The sequence below is a fragment of the Barbus barbus genome, assembly GCF_936440315.1.
Source record: "Barbus barbus genome assembly, chromosome: 45".
Classification (NCBI taxonomy): Eukaryota; Metazoa; Chordata; class Actinopteri; order Cypriniformes; family Cyprinidae; genus Barbus; species Barbus barbus.
The window spans coordinates 4,342,367-4,355,105 of record NC_136723.1 but is presented as its reverse complement, the minus strand read 5'-3'; the positions used below and the strand labels follow the sequence as shown (position 1 = coordinate 4,355,105).

Sequence of the window (12,739 nt, the reverse complement as noted above, 5' to 3'; positions counted from 1 at the left end):
TATTTTAATTTGTAACAATATTTCACAACTTTACTGTTTTTATTGTATTTTTTTTTTTAATCAAATAAATGCAGTCCTGGTGAGCAGAAGTGACATTTGACCTGTAGCATATCTTCTATAATTTTCATTGTTTCTTTTTGATTTTAGGGTGAAATATAACCTGCCAATGTTTACAGCATTCTGTATTTACCTTCTCAAAATACTTGATCTCATACTCCAGGATGATGCCGTTGGGTCGGTCGGGTTCTTGCCAGGACACTGCGATGCTATTCTTCGCCGTCTTGCCTTTCTTCACCACGGTTATAGGAGACGGAGCTGGGAACAAAACAGTTACATCTCACCTTACTTTTCACCTCAAATAAAGCAGAAAATGTATTTTCTTGCGTGATGCAGTGAAGCCCTGATGCAATGTGCTGTAATTGTCATTTGAAGGTTTCCAAGTCTACAGTATATACTTAAGACTTATATTTGATAAGTCCAACCCCTCAGCAATTCCAAATTAAATGAAGAGATCATATTGTGCTAATTACTTGAATGAGTTTCATTAAAGTTTAGAGAAAAAGGCAATTCAGAAATATGTAATATTCCACATTTCAGTGGCAGAGACAATCAGAGAGAGCGTCTTTCATCTTAACTATCCGATCGCTTTGAATGTGGATTCAGGCAATGACATGCTTTGATGTTTGTACAAACTTATCGCAGATGACAAATGCATGGTGAAATCTGTCCTGATTTACCTCATTCCCATAAAGTCCCAGACACAACATCACTCTCAACAAGTATGAAATTGTTTTATAGTTTATATAATTTGTCCATAAAAGAGTACGAATGATACTACTTAGAATAACTAGTTAAGTCTGTACTTTCTAAGTGTCTTTCTTAATTTGTGATCTTTTACACAGCTCAGGTATTCTGCTGGTTTGTAGTCTCTTTTCAGGTGTAAATACAGCTCCATCTTCTTTTGTATTTTAGTGGCATCTTTCCAGTAGGTGATGTAGTTTTGTTTTTGTAACTGTGTGATTTGGTTGGGTCTGATTGTGCTGTGCTGGTTTGGGTGTAGTGTGAGTACCAGCTGTAAAAGTGCGCTCCTCTGCAGGTTCTGCTCCTGCCACTGCAGGGCTTCAGCCTGGTAAGAGCTCGGATCACTGGATTTCAGGTGCTGCTGGAATTTCACAGCTCTCTTTTGAATATGAATTAATAGTGGATATTGTCCTAATTCAGCTCTGCACGAGTTGTTTGGGGTTGCTCTGTTAACTTTTAAGATGGTTTCACAAATTCGGGTGTGCATAATTTAAATTTCTTCTTTTTCCCATTTAGAGAAATCTTGGGTTTCTCTCTCTCTCTTAATCAATAATTAATTGAAATGCTATAATTCATTCAAATAAATGTGGTCTTATCGCATTTTTTCATCTCTGTCTATGATTTGAAGCAGGCAGAATGCTATCGCTAGCGAGCCGTAACTGACGAAAATAGGCTAACTGTCATTTTTACCCATTTGGTCAAATATTGCACTGCAACTGGCAAATGACCAATTTACTGAATAAGCGGGATAATCAACGGCTAGCCGTGCATTAAAATATTTTAATGCACTTTGCAGAGGCAACCAGTTCTTTGCCTCCACGTCGTGCATTAAAATCCTTTAATAGCGTTGATTATCCCTTACATAGAACATACCATATATTTCACTGGGTGAACTGCATTTTTTGTATCTTAAAAACTCTTTAATGTATAACCTGAAATGTCTATATTTCATACAGTATTAATGAGTTTTAATATATATATTAAAGTCCGTTGAATGCTTGCATCTGATTGGATGGCGAACGTTCTAAGGTGTGCAATTATTTTCAGTGAAACGCACGGCGAACATAGTTCCAGGCAGCTCTTGACCGCGTTACATGTCTGTATCACTTTGCCAAATGATTTGAGTTAGGCTATTTCAAAGGTCCTTACAGCCTAAAACAGCAAAAGAACCAAACTAAATAATAAATAATAGGTCCGCTTTAAGTAGAAAAACTGGACGAATGCCTTGAAATACATAATCTGATCTGTGTGTGTGTGCAATAAAATGCTGCAAACAAACAAACAAACAAATGTCATTTATAATACAAAATAAGTCTTTAAATCTTTAAAATGTACAATATTTTGAAAAACAACTATTACTATATATTTAAGTATACATATTTAAAAAAATAAACTAATTAAAAATAATAAAATAATATTGTGAAAAATCATTACTAGTTAATTTAATTTAATTTTATTATTTTAGTTTTTATTTTATTTGTTTTTATTCAATTTACATAAGAAATTATACAATTGGAGGATGTTTCAAAAATGAGACCCAATCTGACTGCTAAAATTATGTAAACTAAACAAAAAAGGACACAAAAGCAATATGTTACTATCAGAACTATATCATAAACATAGTTCATACAATGCATGTACTATGATCCGCTTTAAAGAATATTTTAAGGAGCAAATTTACTGAATCAATGACTCATTCAAGACCAGATCATTATATCTGTATTATTTGTATTATATTAGATCTGTATAAAAATCTTAGATACTTAGTGCTTTTTCATTTTTGTTTCCTTTTTTATTTGACTGCTAAAATGAGGTAGCATGCTTTTTTTTTTTTTTTTCAACTAATGCAATGATTCATATATACTTTGTGACTAAAGTGCAAAGACTTTATACTTTTACTTGTTCCTATATTGCACTGTAGGAATTCTAAGAAAAACTCATAAAACTCACATCCTTTGTAGAATAAACACAGGAAACATTAAAACTTTCAATTCAATTATTGATCTCCCAAACTCTTTCTCTTCTGCTTCTCAGTTTTCCTCCCATAAGACTGTGTTTGGTGTCACTAATATAAGAACACACATAAAAAGCTCTGTCTATACGTGGAGCGCTGAAATCAAACCCGGCTTTATATTCCTCAACAGAAGTGTCAGACTGTGTCCACGAGATAAATCGCGTTTAAGTTCTCCGGACGATCCCTCAGGCGCAGATCCAATAGCTCAATAGAAGCCCATGATAGGAAAGCAAAGAAAAGTCTTTTTCCCCCCATCCTCTCTTTCCCAAACAAAGAGTAACTGTATCCTTTCTGCTCAGACAAAACTGTAATCATTCCTATCTTAAAAGCCTGAAGCCATATACTTGGCAACCTGATCTTCAGGCCTGCAGGAGAAGAGAGGTATTATGGAGGGTAGATGGGCCACTTAAACGGTCTGGCAGCCTGTTAAATGTTTGACTTTCAGTCAGGCGGGAGACGCGGCCCTTTGAGTTATTGATTCTCAATAATCCTTAAGGTCAGCACAGGGAATTTTGATCTATATTGGTGATGGCAAGAAACAAAAACATCAGCAGGGGATCCATCAAACAAAATAGTCATGCTATGTGACAGAGAGTGAGAATATATATCCAAACGCACAAATGTTGGTAGGTCCACACAAAATCTTTGCCCACACTCTGTTTTACACAGTATCTGCACGCCTGTAATTCACACATCGTATGCTATATGTGTCTCTGTTTATTATGAAGAACCACTGAGTTTCTATGGTGATGTGGCTTGAGTTTCTCTTTCAATGTAAATCTATGGAATCTTTCTGTTGAAGTTATAAAGGGTAACTCACCCAAAAATGAAAATTCTGTCACTATTTACTCACACTCATGTCATTCAAAGCTATATTCAGAATACAGATATTTTTAATACGTATTTTGTGCATCCATTAAAAGTCCACAAACAAAATATTTAAAGGGGTCATATGATGCTTTTTAAAGATCATTATTTTGTGGTGTAACGCTCCATTCACACGGGGCGTCGGCGCCAACACTTGACGGAGGGCGTGTCTGAAGCTTGGTGCTGACGCGCCGTCATAGTGACAACAGCCAATCACATACTCTTCTGGTGCACGAACGGGATTGGCTAGTGTCTGCACTAGGGTATTTGCATAAGGCGGTCTGATTGGCTGACGCCTGCGTTGGCGCTTGAAAAGTTGAAAAGTTTCGCTTCGTTTCGTTTTATACAAAGTCCCTCCTTCCGACAAGTGCAGTCTGCTCTGATTGGCCAACTGGCACAGTGTATTGTGATTGGCTGAACACCACAAGATGTGTCGGAAATGTAACGCCCCTTTCCATGATCGCGAGCTTCAGCTTTCAAAATTATAGTAAAGACAGTAAATAATGTCCTTAGTTTTACCATCAGTTCAAGCCCAAGAGGGGAACAGAGTCGTGTGACAGACACAGTGATGAAGCTTGTATGTGTTTGCACACAAGCCATGATTGTGTGACCATTTCTCCCTCTCTCACACACGCGAACACACACACACACACACGCACACGCACACACACACACACACGCACACACAAACGACGCTGCGCTGTGACTCTCTCTCTCTCTCTCTGAAAGATTTTTGATATCTGTGTGAACTGTCTCTTTAACATGTATGGTTCAGGGTTTGTATGTATACTGTAAAAAATAATAATAATAATTAAAATATAATAAATAAATACAAATAAACAAACAAACAAAAAAGATAACTGTGATAAAAAAAAAAAAAAAACTGTGGTTGCCAGAACTTTACAATAAATAAATAAATGTCGTTTGTAGATAATTTAAAGTAGTCAAATTACAATCAATCAATTAATAAAATTGATGATAAAAAAAAAAAGATTTTCAAAACATATTAGTATATGTTGGAATTAACATGAACTATTATTAATTAATGCTTTATAAGTATTTTACATTGATAGTTCTTGTTAACTAAGGTTAACTGTTAAATCTTTCTTTAAAAAAAAATAAATAAATACTGAATTCCACCTTAAAAATACAGGTAATAAAGATAGTCACATGATGAATAAAAGTTTGTCACAAACACAAAAACACATATTTTCCACTTACAAAAATGTTTAATTCAACTGTATTTTACTGTAATATGACATTAGATCTATTTTTTTTTTGTTTGTTTGTTTTTTTTACATACAGATTATTTTGGATTTATTTGATCACACTTTTAGTTACAAGTAATTGTAAACCTCATTTCACTGTATACAAAAATCCATTTAGCATCTGTTTCCACAGATATTCCCCTAAAATCGACACAGAAAATGTAAAAATGTGTGCAGATTTGGCGTAGACCTATACGACAGCACAAAAGCAGCGAAACCTTCCTCTGTGTGAAATTTCACAGTTCTATTTTTAGCTCAGCAAGAAATTTCATCTACTGTAGCATGCTTTGCGGAGTATATTGTGGATCGTCTAATAATGTGATATAACCAGATACTGTTTATATTACAGCTTGAACTGGATCTTTCCCATTTCCAAAAGACCACAATATACAGTCAGCTTTGAAATGCAAAGGTAATAAATTCCTCGACAGTCCCATCACCGGTGACAGCTCACAGTGCAAAGGTCCTGCCAAAGTGCCACCTCTCAGTTCATTAACAGATGGAACGGCAGCCTTCTCTGGGAAGCATGTCAGATGATGAAGCGTGTGTGATTATTTCACTCTGATTAATTCCTCCAAATGGGAAGTGTTGCCTTCATCTAGTGTGAGAATCTTCTAACTCGCAAAGGCTTGATACAGTCTCTGTGCTAGCCGAAGAAACAGCATGAAATGTCACTACTTCCACACCGACCTCATGTAGCAAACTATTTTTGTCTTTTCTTTTTTCACACAACCCGAGCCGCTTTAGCTTAGTTAATCTCAGCTGTCAACAAGAATCCAGCTTAGCGTGAGCAGCATCGAAAACTCGCATCACCCTGGCTGTACAACACTGACTGTATTGAGTTTTGTGTAGGCGGAATCTTCCAAGAAAATATTTGCATGTGATTTAATTGAAGTTAGCATGCTGGGCCGTGGTTTTCATCTGGGTAAGAAAGGTCATCTCCTCCGCTCCGGCCCCGAATGACTGCCAGCATCAGGATCTCGACAGGCCGTGTGTTTGTAAACAAGTGTTGTTTGGGGAGCCCTGCCGAGAAGCAAGATGAAAAACCCCTGGCAGAGCCGAGCGGCCCATCGGCCAAATCTAGGCCTGAGATATAACTCCTGCCAACAGACGCCTGTGCCAGCCAGAGGCCTGGCCTGAGAACTATGAGCTACCAAACACAATCTTAACTATTTGCCAAACGTATCTGCCCTGATGCATAGCATCTGGCTAGACACAGGAGTGCAGATTCTAAGAAAATGCCAACATATTTTCTTAACCAGTACTATTATAGTCCATTCAAAAGTTTGGGTTTTTTAAATATTGTTCAGCAAGGCTGTGTTTATTTGATCAAAATTACAGTAAAATGGTAATATTGTGAAATAGTATAGTAATTTAAAGTAGCAGTTTTTAATATTTTTTAAAATGTTTTTTATTTCTGTTAATTTTCAGCATCATTACGCCAGGCTTCAGTTTCACATGATCCTACAGAACTCATTCTAATATGCTGATTTGCTGCTCAAGAAACATTTCTGATTATTATCTAATTTTCACACAGTTACTTGAGGAATATTATGTTATGAATTTAAAAATAAAAATTTGCATGCTGCGATTTTGGAAACTGATTTGAAAACTGATACTTTAGAGCATCTCGTCACATATCCAGCTTCATATGCATGAGTTTTCTAATTCAGTAGGTTTGTTCGGTAGCTCACGCGTGCTTAAGTGGCATTGCACTTAAGTGATGAAGAGCTCCAGTACGAACCCTGTGAAACTGCGGTTCAACAAAACAGCTCAGATCCACATAAGGAAGTTAAAATAGGGCTGCATCAATAAGTGTATTTTTATATCACATTTCCATTTGCTAACACTATTGAGTAGGTTTAGGGTTGGGTTTAGTGTTGGGGATATTTCCAACATGATAGAGCATTAACTTTTAGCGACACTCCTCGGATATTTGAATTATGAACCACCGCAATATGTACCTGAAGCAACGTAAAACAAACACAGTAATAAGTGCCTATATCAACATAACAAATACGTGCCAGGGTCACATATTGACCCCATGTTTCAGTGCCACTCACTGGATGCTTCACTTTTAAACTGCCGCGGAACGTGCAGTATGGTTTACAATACTTATTTAAGATTTTTTATTTTTATTATTATTTTTTTTTAATAGAAATCTTTCAAACATTATAAATGTCACTTTTTATCAATTTAATGCAAATTTGCTGTATTTATTATATTAGAAATGTATTCATTTCTTACTTTTAAACTTTAAAACCAAAAAATTAATGTAGAAGCAATTTTTGATAGAAATTGCTATTAAATGAATTACAGTTAATTAATGTGCCCCTATTATGGGTTATACAAGGTTCATATTTTGGTTTTGGGGATCCCCAACAACAGGTTGACATGCATGCAAGGTCAAAAAACACTTATTTTCTTATAATATGCATTTATTTTTTTCCTTATTTGCTCAACGATTCATTCAACAATTAATTTTTCCAAACCCCTCCTTTGTGTGGCGCTAATCTGCGGTGATTGGTCGATTTCATTTAAAGCAGTGTTGTGAGCTCAGTGCTGCTTTGTGTACAGTGTTACCGGGGAAACAGCTATTTTTAACGATCCAAAAGCAGCACCTACTGGCAAATAATGAATTTGCATTTTCATTCAGACCAACGCGTAAATCAAGTTTTCCCAGGCCCGCGCGCAACAAGTGGGCAGGCAATGTGGTAATGTTTCATGCTGACGTCAACATGAAAGGACTTGGGATTCGTTTTAAAAAACGGCTTGTTTCAATGATTCAGAGTCTACTCTTTCTTTTGAGAGACAATAACTTTATACACGGGGCACTTTCAGATTTAAAGCTTTGTTTTCATTCACTTAGAGCTGTGTTACACACTGCATGAAAGGTCATTTTCAAAAATCCATAATAGATGCACTTTAAGACAAGTAACACAACCAATGAAACATGACATTTCAATTAACCAAAACTGAAATTGTATTTTCTTGAAAAACATACTTTAATAATCTTATTTGTTTTTTACTTTAAAAATATATTTTTACATTGTTCTTTGAAACTGTAGTTTGCAGTAACAAGTTACTCATAATTTAATGTAGTCAAACTGCAGTCCAGATATTCTTTTAAAAAGCATAATTAGACATGTAGCTACAGCCTACGAACAAAACATAACTAACAACACTGAAGCTACTCAAGCGCTGAATCAATTTTTGCATTGATTTCTTTGCATGATCTGGACAAACAAATCAATGTATTAGCATGAACAGGAATTTCTAACGGTATATTTATACAACAACAAAGTAAAAGTAGAAAAAGTTTTTCCTTTACATTTTTGAAAAGTTTGTGTATAGATGACAACATTGCCAAAACACTCTACGAAAATTACAAAAAATGCTGTTTTATTCATTTCAGTGAACATTAGCATTTTTCTTCAAAGCCATAGAGTGAATACACATAATATGATTACACATTTCTGTAGTTTACACATTGACAATAACTGTATCATTTTCAAAAACTTTTCAAAAGTTTGCATTTTTATGTCCCCAAAACACTGTTGTTAAAAAATGGTACTGTGAAAAAAAAATAATGGTGTGATGTTAGCAAGCATATTTTGATATTAGTTCGTAGCTGTAAATCTGTATGTGTAAAAAAAAAAAAAAAACTGATTGGTAACAAGCATGTCATTGAAAGGCTGCAGTTTTAAAAATGACTGTCACACAATTGAAAGTTAGTTGCCTCTGTACTTTTAGTTAGTTACTCTCTAAAATCGATCAGGTCACCATCTGCAGAGACTCAAACAATCGAGTGCCGGAAGTGCTGAGTTTAGTAAAGCACAAGTGCTCACAGCCGTGTGCCAGAAGAGCTTTGCTGAGAGGCTTTGAGAATACTTAGTGTCACAACTCTTTTCAGACCGACACGTCATGCACTCAGCTGTCAATGAGAAAATAGTCAAAGCTCACAAAATAATTCGGCAAAAAGAGCCCCACAAATGCCTCCACTCATGAGTCTGTCGACATTTATCAGGGAAAGCACTTGAGAGGCACGCCAATGCTACGTGCTAATCACTCGCACCTGCAAACTATTCAGTCGGTTTTGAAATCCCGCTTGAAAACTCTAGAAATTAGCGCGCATTTGATCAACCTGTACAATCTGCTCCTGGTACTAAAAATCCCAGCACTTGTGAAGTAAAAACAGAATTTATGTCATCGACGTCTTTGAAAAGAAGCGCATTAGCGAGCTAGCGTTCCGCACACAAGCTTTGTTGACTATGCGTGGCAGCTCGCCTTGTGCTACAAAAATGATCATTTTGCTTGTCATAATTAATAGTGTTTTAAAGAGCATAATTCCTCTGTTGATTTGAGAGTAAGTTAATGAGCTGAGCAGATGTTGATGTCGTCTCTTCAGGGAAAAATACTGTAGCCTCACAGGCCCAGTGAAATAAATTAGCACCCTAAGACTGTTTCTGTACGCCTCGTAACCGCATCTGCTGCGCTTTTGTGACAGAGATGCATGGGCATGGAAATAGGCACAAATATTATGTTAAATATTTCTCCCTAAATTAGAATGCAGCGGCCGTGCGTAAAGGTTGCAAAAAAAGACCTGAGAGTTTAGTATAATGGATTACACAAAGTGAAAATAAATGTGCTTAGCCTGACGGCACCTGTGCCTCTTATTGCGTTGCAGCGCTGTGGGTCTTCAAGCTGGAGCGACTCTGCCGTATTCCAATATTGAATTATTGGTCACGAACGGGTTGAAGTTTGCATGGTGTTTAGCATTGCTTTGATTGTCACAACCTTCAATAATGAAAATAAGAAACTGATTGACCAGTGCTACACAGCCAGTAGCATTTCATTTGATTTTAGAAGGTATTTATGTAAAAAAGGTAAATATGACACATTATAACTCGATTATTAAACACATTGGCCAAAAAAACAGGATTGAATCATACAGGTGATACAATAACAATGTTATTACAATGTTATTAATATATTATCATACCAATCATTGGTATGTAAGTATATCAAACATTAGATTCAAGATTATTATAGATTAGATTATTATAGAGATACAAATCAACTAATAGCATGAAAAGTCTCAGAATCCATCAAATACACTTCTAATACTAAGTGATGTTTGTTTTCCCTCCAAAATGATGTCATTCCTGCACAAATCTAAATCAAGTAAAAACATAATAACAAAAAATTACATTTATTTTATTTATGTATTTAGTAGTAGTAGTAGTAGAAGAAGAAGTAGTAATTTTTGTATATCAATTTAAACTTGTTTCAGTTAGTTGCCAAGGCCACGTTTCTACTTCTCATTTAAGTTTTTCATCTAAAATAAAGCAAAAAGAAGATTTATATAAAAATGGGTTATAATTTACTTTACATTTAAGGTCTGAGTAATATTAACTGACTACATGTACTTACTATATGGTTAGGGGTTAGGATTAAGGTTACTTGCATGTAATTATGCATAAATCATTGTTATTATAATAGTACATGTAACGTGTAACAAAGGCACCTTAAAATAAAGTGTTACCAAAAATGCTCTCAGTATTTGAAATAAATAATTACATTTCAGTTTTATTTCAGTTACCAAAAGGATTTTTAATCATTTTAGTTTGAACAATAACAACACAACATTAATTATGAAAAACGATCTAATATGATTTCCATATTCCATAAAAGTTGTCAGTGTAATATTTTAACCAATATATTAAGCCGTGAACGTAATGTACTGCATTGTAGGAATGTCCCAGAATGTGTATGCTTTGAGATTTGTGCTTCAAACGAGGGAAGAAAAAAGCAAGATAATGGAAAAGTGATTTTCAGTCAGTCGGCACAGAGGAAGCCAGTATTACCCCTCAATATTTCAATAGCCCATCACCTTCAGACAGTAAAGCACCTTTGTGAGCACGTCTGGTCTCAGAACTCCAGCCAAACCTCTCGCTTAGCCTCCAGCCATCCAATTCATATAAAACATGACCGCTACTCAACACATCGACCAAACGGATTATCCCGACCACACCGGCAGAGCGCTCAGCATTCACTGCAACCTGCGCTCGCCTCACGCAAAACCCTTCATTTCTAAGAGGCCTTATCACCTCTAACACTGCCATGATCCACACAACACTCTCTCACACACACACACACACACACACACACACACAGAGTCCCTCCCCCCATCTCTGGCAAATCCCCCAGCAATTACAGACCCTCTTTCAGATAAAGCAGATTACGCTTCAGTGTCCATTAGGGTCATCATTAGCTTAATGAAAAGTCAATAGCAGTCAGAGAAAGGTGCCACTGTATTGAAAAGGGTTTAGGGCCAGTTCACACCCTCTTATTTATGTGACAAAGACGTCACATGTCGACCACAAAAAATAGTTCCATGAATTGACTGGTCAGAGGTTTTTTTAACTCTTGTTTTAAAGCCAACATGTAATACAATTTTACTTTATTAGAATGTCCCCTAGTTAATTGTAGCATTATTATGCACATTATTCTAAATTAAAATGTTTGTTTTCATGAGCTTTCCTAAAATCTAATTACTTCCACCATCTCTGAAACGATTTTCCTTTTCTAATAATATGAACAAGGCCATGTGAGTGGGGAAAAATAACATTAACCAATATTATCATGCTGTAGAAAAGATAAATCACTTTTAATATCGTTTAATATCTCGACTATTTCTGGAAAAATAATGGCTCTTCATCTGCATCCAAATAACTTTTTCCATTCCACAATATATGGTTAGCGCGTACTGTTAAATGTACTGTCAAGCATTTATGATAAACTACAATATAATTATATAACATAATTTATATTTAAACTTGTCTTTATTTAAATATATTTGTAACTACACATTTTTTATAATGAAGCTGCACCTTTGTCCAATCAAAATTGATTATTTATATTACATTATAAAATATACAAATTGTAAATTATTATAAAGTATACTATAAAATAAGCGTAAAACGATTATTAAAACATAAGGATTAAAAATGTACTTGAAAGTATTATTATTATTACCAAGTGCACTTTTTGAAAGAATGTGCTAAGAATCATGAAAGTGTTTCTCTTTAAGTATGATTAAGTGTTTTTATGATTATTTATATTATTTTATTAACATCATATGTGACCCTGGAGCACAAAACCAGTCTTAAGTCGCTGGGGTACAAAAGACTACGTCCTGCTAATACAGTTTATGTTTAGACATTTTTCCTGATCAAATCCAATCCAAAGGTCAAGTGAAGCCCCGTCCTATATTATTTCCAGCCAAATATTCAGTTTCACTCTTAAATGTGTCGCATTACATAAATTAAATGATTTGCAAATGCCATTTTAAGCTCTTGCGGACAGCATGAACTTTGTCACGTTAAGCTTTAGCATGTAATAGGAACAATTCCAGAGGGACGAATCTACTCACCGGCCTGGTTGGTGGTGACATTGAGCGAGACGTACTGCCTCAAAGGGACAGTTAGCTCCGACACCCCGTTCACAGCCTCCACCTCAAAGGTGTAGTTGGTGTGAGCCAGGAGATCCATGACCATGATGGAGGTGTTCTTCAGACCCGTCCGCTGAGGCAGGTATCGCACATGACTTCCACACGGCTCGTACTGGCCCGAGTCTGTGCTGATCTTACTGCACACGATGTTGTATCGAACATCCTTCCGACCACCTGTCTCCTCCGGAGCGCTCCACTCCAAGAAGACACTGGTCTCGTTCACGTTGGAAATAGCGTTACGTGGGGCCGAAGGTGGCTCTGCAAGATAATAAAGTA

At 35.9% G+C, this 12,739-nt stretch overlaps 1 protein-coding gene across 2 annotated transcripts in view; it reads right to left on the bottom strand.

The window, feature by feature from the left end:
• The window catches only part of LOC306864194 (ephrin type-A receptor 5-like), a gene marked incomplete at its 3' end in the record, with an annotated part of 80,139 nt that overhangs the window by 29,484 nt on the left and 37,916 nt on the right, over nt 1–12,739 (bottom strand). For both annotated transcript variants that reach the window (XM_079407994.1, XM_079407995.1), the window contains exons 5-6: nt 12,386–12,721; nt 191–315 (exon numbers count right to left, since the gene is read on the bottom strand). In XM_079407994.1, coding sequence (XP_079264120.1) covers nt 191–315; nt 12,386–12,721 — 461 coding nt within the window. The remainder of the gene's footprint in view (nt 1–190; nt 316–12,385; nt 12,722–12,739) is intronic.